Source organism: Aphelocoma coerulescens, chromosome 5, assembly GCF_041296385.1.
Source record: "Aphelocoma coerulescens isolate FSJ_1873_10779 chromosome 5, UR_Acoe_1.0, whole genome shotgun sequence".
Classification (NCBI taxonomy): Eukaryota; Metazoa; Chordata; class Aves; order Passeriformes; family Corvidae; genus Aphelocoma; species Aphelocoma coerulescens.
In genome coordinates this window covers 37,539,432-37,554,938 of record NC_091019.1, presented here as the reverse complement: position 1 = coordinate 37,554,938, position 15,507 = coordinate 37,539,432, and the positions used below count along the sequence as shown (strand labels likewise).

Below are 15,507 nucleotides of genomic sequence, written 5' to 3'. Positions count from 1 at the left end.
ACTAATGTTCATGTCAGAAATGGGTTTCATCCACGTTTTGCCACTTCTGCCTTCCAAACAGACCCTGTATGTGCAATGCTAAGTGGAAAAAATTGCTAAATTTTAAATTCATATATATTGTCTTTAGCCTAATTCTGTTCCTAAACCAGAATTATTTTAAAATTGCTTAATGTTCTACCAGTCTAGTAATCTCTTCATTAGCATTGTTTCTAGCAGTCTAGTCTAAAACAAAGTTTCATCTTATTGTTTCCAGCTGTTGATAAAAATTTCACTAGTATTACTTTTATACACCTTTTTAATGGTATATGATTGCAGGCAGACAGGCAATTTGCATACATGTAAAAAAACCTAACAGTCTGTTAGATACACAGTATTGATAAAAAAATGCATAAATGTATATTAACCTACTATATATACTCTATGACACTAGGTTAAAACAGGTGAAGTTCTCAAGCTATAAAACATTTGTTCCATGTAAAACTTAACTGCATTTGAAGGCAGAAATTTGCAGTGCATTCCTAGAGACATGCAATTGGATCCAAATGGAGCTGCTTCGGAGACTGTTGCATCTATGCACACCACTTAAATACAATTCAAATGATGAAAAAAGTTTTGATAATGTTTACAAAATTGACTTAAACATCTTAATTCATTTTTCCATTTAACTACAATAATGAATGCCAAAATGTTACTAGATAACTCTCTAAATATTCAAGATACTTAACGAGATATTTAAGGTTCCTTTCTGCCTATGCAATAGAACACATTAAAACCAATTTTACTATAGTAATTTATTCAAAGCTTGATTATGAGCAATAGCTACAAGAGGAGATACAGCATTGTTGATTCATATACAAGCATTTCACTTAACTGCATTGGATAATAGCTGTGCTCCTAAAGGAGTATAAAAGCAAAGTGATTAGAAGTCATTACTGTTAATTAGCATTCGCTTTACAGTTATAGGGATGAACCTTTTCTATGCTGAACAAATGGAAAGCTTTTATCTGAAAGTCCATCAAACCTGGTCAAGGTAAAATAAATAAAATGTCAGTGACAAGTAAGTTGAATTCAAAACAACAATAACAGAAAAGGCAAAACAAAATCTAAGGATGTATCATCATCCAATTAGTGAGATTTGGTTTTTAAACAGGAAAAGGTCTGAAGGGAATGAGTAAAACTGGAAACTCATACTTCACATTCTGCAATCTCACTGATAAAAGGAGGAAATGTGTGTTTATCAAACTGGCTGTGAGTGCACGGTTCATTTGGCGTCCTGTAAACAATGCCTGGCTGCCCATTCCCAAATGTATGTGAGAATCTTGCAACGCAGAACATCATATTCAGCAGGCAAGGTCACACTAGAGATGCCCTGGAAATGGGAAATTAGGAAAACCTGGCAATCAGAGGTTTCAAGCTGACCAGAACAAGCCCTCAGGGTTGCTTACCATCTTTCACCACCAGCCTGACTGTCTCTGCTTATTCAATATTAACACAGGACAGGGAGTGAGTGAAAACAACTCCACGCACCTAACAGGGAGAAATAAGTGACTTTTTTGTTTACAGAAAGCTCAACATTTCTCACAGTAAGAAACTACCTCAAAGATATTGCTGAAGATCCCCTTCTGAAAAGAAACAAAAACAAAAACCAAACGAAAAAACGCCCTGACCCTGCCTGAACAGTTCAGATGAGACACACAGAACTCCAGGCATCCTGTTGACTAAAAAATTTCCTTGTTCCCATCTCATTTTGAAATTCACACAAAACCCATCCCCCAAAAACTCAACAAACACTGTGTTTTGAATGAAACAACATAACTAATTAATTTTACACTGCTCAAAACACTGACAACTATGCAATTACTTCTTACCCTCTTCCCTTCATTCACACTTTTATTCACTGCTAATGACAATGGTCATCCCCTAGGTGACGAAAGCTATGGAATACCAATCCAGAATTAGTTAAAGGAAAAAACAACAAGTTGATTAAAAATGTAATCATTTAACACGATGAGGGGAAAGGGACAATCCTTATCCTTGCAGATAAAAATTTCCTCATTATAAAAGGTGGAGGAACTAAGCATACGAAAAAACACAGCAAATATTTTCTCTCTCAAAAAAAATTCTTATTTTATCAAGAAGCACAATTATTTATTTCTTGTCAGTGTAGGCAAACATTTCATACAATTTCTAAAAGTTCCCATTTAACTTCCACATCTAAAAACAAAAGGAGCTGTGCTAGGAGATACGCTCTCCAAATGTTCATCAAATCTACATGATGAGTAAAGGACCCAGTCAATAACTTCCATTGTTTTATCTATCACGATTTCCCTCAACTGGGCATTGAAGATTTTTTACAATTTTTTTTCAATACTCATGGTGTAATTTCACTTGCCGTATAAAAATTCTGTATTTCAACTGTTGAATTACATAGAAAGGTAATCTATTAATATATCAAGGGCATGGTATTCTTGATTTGCAATAATCACAATGTAGGCAGAAAAATTATGGAGGAGTGATTATTTTGGAAATTCAGTATAAAGAAAAATATCTCTTGCTATAATTTAATCTTTCTCCAAAATGTTGAGAAATACAACTCTGATAAATTAATCTATATATCTACAGATAATTCAAATCATAATATGGAAAATACCAGATTTTCTTCAATGAAAACATGTGAAATTACTAGAACAGAACTCTTTTGCACACTTCTGAACTCTCTGAATCCCCTGTGAGAGGGGGAAGCTACCTACTTTGTCTGAACTCATAAACTACAAAAGTAATTTGGTGAAGAGAATGCTGAGGACCTTAGATTACAGATTCTTCAAGTACATCAGGATTCTAAAACTAATAATTATTTGGCTACTTTAAGATTCCTAAGAAATTCTGCAAACCTTATTTGTATGAGTTAAGTGTACACTACTAGTCTTTATCATGTACATGCTATAACTGAAGCCACGTACACCAGACATCTAAAAACCAAGTGATTATTCCTATATACTTCACAGTTTCTTTTACACACATCTTGTAACAGCAGACAATGAAGCAATGCTGTGATAGAATACTACGTTACATTTATTCATGTACTTTTCGTGGTAGGAACACCTAAACCTTTGTCTGTACAAAAGCCACAGAAAGTCAGCAATCACATTGAATCTGAGAACTCTTTTCACCCGTTGGCCACAGCAGCTGAATTCTGGAGAAGGGTGAAAGACTGTGTCCTTAGCATGTAAGACTATCAGCAATATCAAGCAACTGAAAGCTTTATGTTCCTTGAGGGAATTAATCCCTATCTGAAGGCCACAGAATAACATTATATTTCACCCTTTCATCTCAAACACTGAAGAACTGTTTTCTGAAGAAATCTTAGGGTGTTTCACTGAATATCGATAGGACCTAAGTTCTATTCCACCTGAACCCACACAGTTCAAGTACTTTGTCTAAGATAAAATATCTTATGTAACAGTTAAAATGGCATTGTTATTGCAATTTTAACTCTCAGACAGGAATACTTTCTGTCTTCAGTGAACTTCAGACTGGGACCATTTAAAAAATCATGACCCTGTTTTAAAAAGTTAATTACTAAATACAGGAATCACACTGTATTATTAAGCTCTTTATTTCTGTAACCAAAAAAAATGTTACTTATTCTTAGTGACTGACTGTTATAACATCCCTGTTCCAGAATGCAATGATATTTTAGAAAAGAAATCATCTTTCTCTCCCTTCCATATTACTGATAAAACAGTGCCACAAGCAAAGGCTATTATTCAAATGTTTCATACAACCAATATATCCAACATTAATATTTATTTTTCAGCTGATGATCACTGGATGATTTCATAATTAATATTTCTTCAGTCCTGAGAGCCAATATATAAATTTATTTCAAGTGAATTCCATTTTTTTGAAAGCTTGCCAGTTCTAAATCCACGAAGGGCACAACAAAAAGGACTCTGACAGAAACGACAAGTTGAAACTGAAAATCTACTAAAAATCCATTTGCATGATTTACAGTAAACATGAGGAAATACAAAAAAACTACACAAAGAATCCATTTTTTAAATATTAATTTTTTAAAAATCAAGTAATTAAGCATGTCATTGAAAAATATGAAAAAAAAAAAAACTAGAAGAAAAACATTTTTACCTAGTTCAAGAATTCTGCAAGTTACTTCAGCAGTGGAAACTTACCAATCAAAGGCAAAGACTTATGGAGTAGAGGAGATAAGGCAAGAAATTTGAAAGAGGACAGAACTGTCTACTGAAAATAAAGTATCTTGCATTGGTCTGTTTAGTCTGGAAGCTGCTACAGCCACTGCCCTGAACAAAAGTTTAGCCATAGTTCCATGAGATACAGAAAACAACATTCAACCCATCTAATACCACTTCTGTATCTGCTTGCATAAAACATCATCGTATTATTTGAACAAGATCATAATTACATTGAAAAAGGGAGAAAACAGTTAAATATTGCCTAAATTGAGATGTCATAGGAAAGTTTGACAAAAATGCCTTTATGCTCCAGTCTTTCCTGCCACTAGAGGAAAAGAAATACAGTTTCCCACCACATTTCAAAGGCAGCACCATTATAAAAACCCTGAAAGATAATTCAGGTAACTAAGAAACTCTAGTGCTTACAGGCTTGGCTAGGAAAATTTCCAAAAGGGACAGGAACAAACAAGGATATCAGTATTCCCTATTCAGTAACATTGAGAGGAGATTAAATTATTCTTTAGAGTTCAGGATTTGCACGTCTCTTGAAGTAAATATTCTACTGTCAGGTGAACACTGCATAGTAAGATACATTTAGACATCATATAAGTACTCTGATATGTTTCACAATATATACTGAATACAGATCCTAAAACATGGCATTAGGCAACTAGAAAATAGATATAAATTTCCTTTATACCTATCAATCACCTGGGTTTGTGACAATAAAATTAACAGGTTTACAGTCATTGACAGTCAGCACCACTCACTAAGTCACATGAACTAGAACAGGACTGTTGTCCTGGGTTTTCCAGAACTACGAGGGAATATTTCATTTTTTAGAAATCTTGTTCTCAAAATACTGTTTTTAAAAACATTGCATACGTCCAAATTCATACAGGTTTTTTAAGAAGTATTTTGTTTTAATTTTTTACTAAATAAGTACTTGCAATAGAAGCATTCTTTGCCAATGTAAAGTAAGGTATACCGTGTGATTTTGATTTGGACACACCTTTCCTGTAGTCTTGGCCCCAAACCATTTGACAGAAAAAAAGAGCTATGTTATTTGACCAATGTTTTAAAATTACAATCACTCAAAGATGGTTTTGACAAGGCTTCCACACAATTCATCCCCTCCCTTCAGGAGAAGGCAAATGGACTTCTCTGTTTAAAACTATTAACATCTGGGGAAAAAAAGCTCCTAAAGCAAAATCCTCAGTGATTAAGACTTAAATAGTAAAGCTACTAAACAGCAGTTATTAAAAAATGTGAAAAAATAAAACCAGGAAGCTTTCAAAGTTACTGCTAACACACAGAAGAAAAATGTTAGTTCTCTTCTTAAAACTAAAATACCACAGTTGCTGTAGTTTATTTCCCCTCATAATTTTGCAATTATTCATCAAAATACACAAGCCATTTACTGAAACTTTTGTATCAGAATTTCACAGCTAGGTTTGACTGTAAAGACATCATTGTACAAAGTCTAACATAAAGGCAGTATATTGTTAATATTTATGTCTTAAGATATCATATAGTGGAATTAATATTTCTATACAGGAAAGAAATAGTTATTTAGTTCCAGACAACATGATAACATCTCTTTCAGCTATAGTTATAATTACCATGTACAAACTTCCAAAGCAGAAGTTGTCAAGATTTAACACTAGCATTAATTTATGTAAGGGATCCATTCCTCCAAAGACAGCAAGAATCGTAAAGGAAGTATCATTTTAATTGCCACTAATTTGCCCATTTTTAATTAAATTGATCAGTAATTTATTACCTTACCCAGCAGCAGAAAGCTGTTAGTATGCAGCTTTAAGAGACAGCAGATATGAGTCCTTCTAATTTCTAATACTATCATGGTTCAAAAATAATTTAAAACTGCTGTATCATATTTCTTTCAATTCCTGTACTGCAGGATATGCACATTCCATTTAAAACCTCTGTGAAGCACTCTAGAGCATAATCATAGAATCATTTAGGTTGCAAAAGACCCTTGAAATCATCAATTCCAACCATTAACCTAATACTGCCAAGTCCACCACTAAACCCTAGGCACCCAGTCTACACAACTTTTAAATACCTCCAGAGACAGTGACTCAACCATTTCCCTGAGCAGCCTGTTCCAAAGCTTGATAAGCCTTTCAGCAAAGAAATATTTCCTAATACCCAACGTAAACCTCCCCAGCACAACTCGAGGCTGTACCACCTACATGCACTGTTCTCCTGTTCTGTAGTCATACTCCAACATAGGTGTATGATCTTGATTACTTTGTAAGAACAGGATTTTCTTGCCAAAGTGTTTAGAAGATGCAACATTTGACTCCAAAATGGTTCAGGAAGCACTCTGCATTTAAACCACATTCTTATGTCTTATCTGCAATTTGATTTTTTTTTTTTTTTTTTATGGAATAAAAAATAGAGCCTGAAGTATTTAGGTTCATGAATCTCAATTCTCATTTTAATGAAGGAAAACAAACTAGAAAACGTTCAATACCTGACTTGAAGGCTACAAACACCTTTACCTGAAGTTTCAGAAAGTAGCCTATACCAGTCTGATCAATAAAATTACATATTTACTTTCTTTAAAATAACAGTTACGATTTTCTGAACATTGTACTGGTTTTAGTACTGTGCACTGCAGTAATCAACACAATTAGCTGGAATGGACATAGCATATCACTCAAACATTGTGAAAAACCTCTAGAGCCAATGGGAGGTTTTCTATTTTTTTCCGTGAGATCTGATTTAATATTGGCAGAAAATAAAGTACTATATGAAAGATTTTGAAAAAGAACAGAGAATAAATTTCAAGTGATTTAGGAGGTGGGCTCATCATCTCTCTTTAATTGATTTTATAGCTAAAAAGGATTGATTGATATACGTTATTGCTACTACGTCATATATTAGAATATAATCACAGGGCTACCAGAATCTATCGTTGTAAAACATTCTGTAATACCTGGCAAATTATCTGGAATACACAAACAAATAACAGGTTCTGGTTTACACATCATAAGTGTACTCAAATGGAGATGTCTAGACATTACTTTCCATACATTGATAAATGCACAAAATACAAAAGATCTCTCATTAATCAAGTGATACATTATTTCAAATGCAAAATAACCTAAATATTCTATTTATAGATGGTAGCCACAATTACATTTTTTGTCGTACATGCCAACTGCCTGTTACAGGTGTTTTTATTAAATAGGAAAAAGGTTTTGGCTTGAAATGAGGATAATAAGTGTGATTTACATCAGGGAAGAAGAATATAAGTTATGCTATATATTTACAGTGCAAGAAAGAATAGAAATAAAAGTGTTCCATTTCTTTCTTAAAGCTTTCCTTAAATACCTAAGTGGATCATTTACTTAAATTCCTAAATGAGTTAAGCAATATAATTATCCCCAACTATGTAATTATATTCAATCAGCATACCTTAACAAGTTTCATGAGCTGGTAAAGGTCTTCAACCTCATCTTCCTGGCATGCAGTATACACTCTGCCAGTATTTACACTGGTACCTTTTATAAAACCACGATAGAGTGGCAAATCCAATGCATCAGCATACAGGTCAATGGCATGGTGTCCTACTGTCTGATACATATAGCTGTCCAATTCATCAGTCTGCCCTGCCACAATTAAGAAACAACCATATTAGGTACATTGTTTCAACAATTACAGATAATCACAATACTACAAAGCACTGAGAAAATCTAAATGTTAATATTTTTCAGTTCACAAACAGATGTTTGGTGACAACACCACTATAAACATGGAAAGAAAAAAAATAGATTTCTCCACCCAACAGACGTATGGAGAGGAAGACATCTGTCACAAACATGCTGCCTATTTGCAAATTGTGGTGTCTTTTCTTCTTCCCACTTCATCCAAAAAATCTCATATCGTTCCAATTCTGCTCCTATTTATATGGTAATTTTAATAGGAACACAGGTCAGAGGCACAAACACAGATGTATTTCAACATACTCAGAGCAAGAAATTTATAATGCACTGCAACACTGAGAATAAGGAATAGGTTGTCAAAATTTACAAAAACTTTACTGTTAAAATTGTTATCATGGTCATCATGAAAGGAGACTATCTCCACTTAGGTAGAATAAAAATAGACCACTGTAATGTTTTGACATTTTTTAATAAACAAAAACCTATTTCCCTAACCAGGAGAAAAAAATTAACCAAATTTTCTTACAAGCAGTTTGTAGCTAGCAGCTAAAGAAAAAACAGCTAAAATGCAGACATCACGAATTAGAATCGCATCTAAGCTATACAACAAACCATTTACATATAATTTTTTTCAGATAATATTTCAAACAGATTGATAAAGTAAAAAACATTATTGGTGAAATTTCCACTTTATTACAAGCTGACACAGTTCACTATTTTAATGCTAATTTGTAACACTGGTATTTCTCTGAATTTATATAGCGACACCACAAATTTCTGCTGTATACCTATGTAGCACATCTTGCAAAGAAAAAGGTCTGTAACATTGATCAAGGTAACTAACTTGTGATGTAAGAATTAGGTCATGTAACCTTTGATGCCACACAACAGATCATGGTTCTGCACAAGAGGCAAATCCAAACCCCTAACCACAACTAACCAACCTAGACCAGAAGAGTTGATTTAAAAGAAAATTCAGTGATTTCAACATACATGAAAATGACAAGGTCTTTAACTGATACTCTGCTTAGAATACACAGTTTCTTTATTAATTGAGACTCTCCAGGCAACAGTGGTACAAGATAAAATAAAAAAAATGGCATAGAATCCACTATTGCCTGAAGCACCTCAATTAACTTTCTATAAAATTTCCAACTACACACTTAAAGAGAGCATTTTATGATTTTAATGACAATATTCTTTCTACATTTCTGATGTGGATAAATTAGTTTGAAGACAACATATTTCAACAAGATTAGAGATTATTATGTCCTAGCTACCCAGAAAAGAAATTGTTCCTATACTGTCCCAGCATTTGCCAGTTCTGCCCATGACTCATTTGTGATGGCAGCTCCCTTTTTCCTTCCCTTTCTGTGTACCCTCCTCCTATGCATTTACCAAATATCATATTTAATTGCTTAACATATGTTGAACAGTGAACCTAGTTTAACATACTTTAACGTTCTCCCCTACCAACTGGAAACAACTCACTTGCTTTTCAAGTCTCACTTCAATTTGTGCTTTATTCTGGTGTACAAGTACTTAGCTCACGCTCTCACCTCACCACTGACTACCTGAGTTTGCCCCATCCTTTTTCATAGAAATAAGGTGGAGCCTGTGAGGAACTGACCAAAAAATCAGTCCAACCTAAAAGGAAGGAAAAAAGCAGGAAAAATATGTGCATCAAGGTCAATTCCAACCCACATCAGTTCTTCAATTCAGTTCACAGATGCTGGGTTAGAATAATGGAGAAAGACAAAGCTAAAAATGGATGAGTAGCAGCACAATGGTACATTTTTGGCAGCTGGAATGGTTTACAGCATTTAGTTTAGCACCAGTTTAAAGCGTTTCTAGAAGTACACTCCTAGTTTTGGTTGATGACATCATCTATTACCTTTTAGCATTTGTGCTACTGAACTCACACAATCCTGTTGTTTACCACCAGGATGTCTGTATTCTCATTTTCAAATTGGGTAAGCCTTTCTTTTATTGATCTTCTATTCTTGTGGGCTTTTTTTTCCCTTTATGGAAAAATACATTTAATACCTTTCCATCGTATTTTCTTTTTTTCTACCTCTTTTAAGTTTCTATATTGGCCTTCAATATGCAAAACTACATAAAAACATAAAAACAAACTTAATTCAGGCACAGCTGTGTCTCCATTGTTTCTAATACATATTTTTTTAAATTTCCTATAAGATATGTGGCTTTCATACCTGTATTTTCAGCAGGTCTTAAATTGGCTAGAGCAACAATCTGATGCCCAGCAGCAACACACTGCATCATATTATAACAACTGTCCTTCCCACCACTGTAAGAAAAAGAAAATAGTGGCAATTAAAAGTACAGATAAAAGTTTTATTCCCTTATACCTTTTGCCTAACTGTTCAAAAATTAGTATTACTGGAGCTGGTTATAAAGTTTTGAAATGTGAAAACAGCTGTAGAATATTAACGGTAGAAAAAGAATGATTTCACCATACATTTACTATATATGTGTAGTGCCTGAATACAGTAACCATAAAGCCCATACATATTTGTATCTTATTATTAATCTGAGAGGTTACATGCAGAAGACACACTGACACTGGAGTCTCTTCAAAGACTGTCTTCCACTCCAGAGACAAATTACTCTGTATTCATTACTAGTTACCTTGGATAAAAAACCCAAAATCTGCTCCAGCAAGTTGCCAGCATCAGTAATCCTTTTAAATTAGATCTGTCATGTAGAGGTGGTGCCTAGGGACACATTTTTGTAGCGGACTGGCAGTGTGAGGTTAGTGGCTTGACTCAGTATCTTAAAGGTCTTCTCCAACCTTATTGACCTTATGTAAGGAATAATATTTCTCCTTCATGGGATACTTTGCTTAAACTTTCAACATTTTGAACATACTTCCCATTCTCAAAAACTTTAATTATTACAGGCAGTAGCTTCAGTTGACACTGCATTGTATGCATGAATTTTTTAATGCATTTAACTGCAAGTAAAAATGATTACCGCTAGCAAAAATATATAAAAGCAAACATAACCATATTCTTGTCTGAGGCCAAGAGAAGATACTCCAACACAGAGGATACATTTAATTTTGACATTCATTCAAGATCTACCAGAACCTTTTCCACTATCAGTGAGGAAAAAATCCTGTTCTTGTGATGTAACTGAAAAAGTATTTCTATGGATTTTAATCAATAGAAAAAGAAACATTACATCTACAATAAAACTCAGAATTCTTAAAAGAATGCTTAAATGCTTAAAAGATCCATGTTCAGACTCATGGCCTTCAAAGTACAACTACAGGTACAGATTCTGTGCAGCTTCTTTAAATGCCAAGGCACAAAAACCGGGTCAGGAACTGCAACAGAGATCTATACAAGCTCTGTAAAACTGCATTTTGTTTTAGAATCACTGAGACATGCACAGGAGAACAGATAGTACAAGCAGTCCTTGCTACAATAGATCGTTGTGTTCCTTGTGATCACACTATTACTATTTCTACCTGAAAAGGAGTTGTAGCAAGGTGGGGGTTGGCCTCTTCTCCCTTGAAAACAAGTGAAGGACAAGAGGAAATGGCCTCAAGCTGCACCAGGGATGTTCAAGTTGGACATCAGGAAGAATTCCTTCATGGGAAGGGTTGTTAAGCATTTGAATGGGCTGCCCAGGGAGGTGGTGCAGTTACCATCCCTGGAGATGTGCAAGAAATGACTGGACATGGAACTTGGTGCTATGGTCTGATTGACAAGTGGTGATCAATGTTGGACTTGATAATCTTGGCGGTCTTTTCCAACCTAAATGATTCTGTGATTTTGAAACAAACTTCTTCTGAATTTCCAGCATTAAGATCCCCCTTTTATCTTGCCCTCTACGCAAGAGCTTGAAAGTGCCTTACAGGAATGTAACCCTTTAGCTATTCCTCTCAATTTCTGCTTTCATCCATGCTAAAATTCTGTATGCTGTCTTTAATTTGCTGTGTAATTACAACCTAAAGTAGAAATAGTGTAAATAACATGGCATCCTTTTGTACTTAACACATTTTCGTAAAGCAGTTGCTTCTGTTCCACTGCTAAAACAAAAGTAAATATAAATATGATAGATTCCTACTTTGAGGCTCCATCCCTACCTAACATTCTTCTCATGCACACCTGCAACTTTCTTCTAACCTATAACACAGACATACAAAAAAAAATTTTAAATCATACATTCATTAATTTTGGATACCATTCTTGTTCGCTTGAATATCTATTCACTTCACAATGTGAACTTTCATGCTCAACAGAGTCATGAGACAAAGATTCTTTTCTTTCTGAATGACTTTATGCTAAAAAATAAAAGTCTCCCACTAGTTCTGATTTTAACTACGAACACCACTTCAGAAAAGTAATTGTGTGACAATAGATAATTGCCTAAGCTGTTCACAGCATTTCAATATTTTAAGAAATTAAAATCAAAAATTAAAATGTCACAAGAATAAATATTTTCAATTAATTTATGTGTATATATATACATAAAGATGTTTCAAGATGCAATTATGTCTATATTGCCTACATTGGACCACCAGTTAGTAGGTGGAAATTTGTACTTACTGAATCACATACTACTGTATTGTTATTTATTCTCAGTATTATTTATCATAGCCCTAAAAACTAACAGTACCAAGAAACAAACAAAATGGTGCCTACCTACAAGACCTTCCAAACTAACTGTAAAACACAATATGGTTAAGACAAATGAAACCAGACAGCCCATGTTATGGGAGGAAGGTGGACTCAGCACAGTCCACAGAAGACAGATGAAGGCAAGTACTGTGATAGCCTGGGGATCCCCCTCAATTGTCATCATAAAAAAAAAATCACAAGGCCTTTTTATAGAAAGCTCCAAAGTGAGGCCAGTAGGGGTTCTTTTTGATAATGCTACAAGTATGTTAACAGCAGGCTTATAGACAAAATACCAGAAGAAAATAACAGGATAATCATGAAGATATGAACCTATAAAAGACTTCGGAGCAAAATTACTTTCTACAGACAAGTATAACCACTTACAGTTAAAAAAATTCTAGAAGAATTTTAAAGAGTTGAAACCCATCATATTTCAGGTTGAAGACTGGCTTTAAAATGTCTATGATTTAGCACAAAACACAATGCAGGGTTTACCCCATAAATACCACCTTAAAACAAGACTATCAACTTTTAGTGTGGCAAACATTCTAAAAGAAAAAAAAAAAACAGGTTAAAGTAGTTTCATACATAATCCTGACCTTTGCAAAAGTAAGAAGCACTTTTCAAATACTTTTTTTCCCCTCTGATCTTTGGTTAGATCTGTTACAAAGACTTCAGACACTTTGATGTCTCTTTAAAACTCTTCTTAAAACTATTACTGAAACTAAATCCACCCTTGTAAAATAGACCATTAAAATAGCAATTGTGTTAGAAACCTGTTTATAGGATTTTATTCCATCCTGCCTTTTAACACATTCCTCTGCTTAAGAGAATCTCAAAGTAAATAAACCTGAAAGACAAAGTCTTATATATAAAATGAAAAAAAGCATTTAAGCTGAATTTCCCTACACCGTATTTAAGCAAATCTTGAGAAACAGATAACATTTCCTGTATTTCCTCCTCTGTGCATGATGTTTGGAATGATTTGCAATTGTTGTGGCCAAATTCCAGTTTTAAAAAGGTTTGATATTAGACATTCCCTGAAAGAATTTAATACATTAAATATTTGGGCTCAGGTAAATAGCTACTGCACCCAAAAGTAAAAATACACAGCTCACATCTGCACAATTCTTTTCCATTTAAAGGTTTCCTAGCTCGTTCTTTTTTAATTAACTACTGTTTCTTCAAGAAAAACACATGCCTGTCCTTACTAGAAAATGTTAATGTTTCTGAAAAAAACAAACAAAAAATTTACAAGAACTGCAGAAACTGACAAAGTAACTTACAAAAGGACATTGGGGCGTGGGGGGGAGGATGGCAAACAGAAACCTCTGAGAGGCAGGGCTGTGTCCAACTCCAACTATTTAAACGAGGTAGTTTCATCATTTTAAAACTGGCAAAATTCAATCTCTCGCAAGAAACATACTACAAAAATCTAACGTTAAGAGTTCAGGAAATTTGTCCTGAAAGACCTTAAGATACTTGGAAAGCAAAAGCACCTGGATATTGAACTGCACAACCCCCCTTTTAAAGCAGGACATGCGGCCCACGTTCTGCGCCCCCGGCGAAGGCGCTGCCGGCGGCCCGGGCGGCTCCGGCTCTCGCCGCGCTGCAGACAGACTAACCCGAGAAACCGGGATAACGAAGAGCAAGCGACTGGGGGAAATAACTGTAGGTGTTGTTTGGGGGGGGTGGTAGGGTGGTTGGTTGTGTGTCGGGGTTTTTTATTTCATTTTAAAAAGACACCGGTTGTTCTTAAACTCTTCGGGAACGCGGGACAACCGAAAGGGAAACTGTCCCAGCCTCACCCTGCTCGCAGGCAGGGACCATCCCGCCGCAGAACTCAGAGACGGCCAGACCAGGGATCACGGGCACAAGCGACAGCCGGCTGGGAAAAAGTCGCCCGGGCAGGGGAAGGGGGGCAGCAGGAAACGCATGGGCGGGAAGGCCGGGCGGAAAGGGCCGGGCGGGTCTCCCGGGCGGCGCTGGGTGGAGCGCGACCCCCGGGCGGGCAGGGCTTCTCCCCGCGCCCTCTCTCCGCCTGCGAGACGGCCCTCGCTCCCTCACATTGGCGCTCCATCAGCGCGTTACCTGATCAAAGCCACTACTCTCATGTTGCTCGCAGGCCGGGGGCGGTTACACTGACAGGGAGGTGGGCGACAACCGGCAAGCGCAGCGGGGAAGGAGCCTGGTCGCCACAGCCACCCGGGGCTGCGCACGCCGCCGGCTCCTCCGTTGCTACCGCTACCGCTTGGCCGCCTCCCCTCGGCGGGCCCTCCTCCCGGGGCAGGCCGGCAGACTGCCTGCACAGACCGAGGCTCGGCGAGCCGCCGGCCCCCCGTGCCCGGAGAGGTGCGCTGCCGCCGCCGCGATGCTGCGCGTCGGCTGGGTCGGCAGAGCCCGGGCGCGGCCCGGGGGTGGGAGGGAGAAGGGTGCGGCCGCGGAGGCAGAGCGCCGGGCGCCTATGGAGGGCAGGGCGACTGCGCCGGCAGGCCCACGCTGGCCGTTTGAGGGCATCGGTCGGCGCTCCTGCCGCTTCCCCTTGTTTGCCTGTTGCCATCTGGCCTTCAGCGAAGAGCCCCGGACCTGCTCCAAGCGACTGCTTCCTAGGGAACAGGACCGACCGAGAGAGGCCGCCCCCTCCCCATGGGGTGCCTGCCGGGGGGACTGCAGGGTGTAGTCGCAACTCCATCGCGGCCCGGGGCAGGGAGACCGCCAGGGCCCGTAGTGAGGGCAGCAGGTGCCGCGGGGCTTCAGAAGTCACCGCGGGCCAGCGATCGCGGCAGTGAGGAGGGAGGAGCAGCCGAGCTGACCTGGCTGCCTTGCCGAAGGGCTCTCTGCTCGCAGGCGAGCACAAAATGTCCATCTGCACCCTCGGGTTCAGCTGCTGCAGACCGAAAAATCTGATCTCGTCATCTGTTTTGGGCCAGTTTTCTGAGCAGTCCCGCC

At 37.3% G+C, this 15,507-nt stretch overlaps 1 protein-coding gene across 1 annotated transcript in view; it reads right to left on the bottom strand.

The window, feature by feature from the left end:
- The window catches only part of DPH6 (diphthamine biosynthesis 6), a 200,611-nt gene extending 185,718 nt beyond the window's left edge, over nucleotides 1-14,893 (bottom strand). The window contains exons 1-3 of the mRNA XM_069017712.1: nucleotides 14,650-14,893; nucleotides 10,123-10,217; nucleotides 7,659-7,852 (exon numbers count right to left, since the gene is read on the bottom strand). Coding sequence (XP_068873813.1) covers nucleotides 7,659-7,852; nucleotides 10,123-10,217; nucleotides 14,650-14,672 — 312 coding nt within the window. The 5' untranslated portion in view covers nucleotides 14,673-14,893. The remainder of the gene's footprint in view (nucleotides 1-7,658; nucleotides 7,853-10,122; nucleotides 10,218-14,649) is intronic.
- Nucleotides 14,894-15,507: the final 614 nt, after the last annotated feature.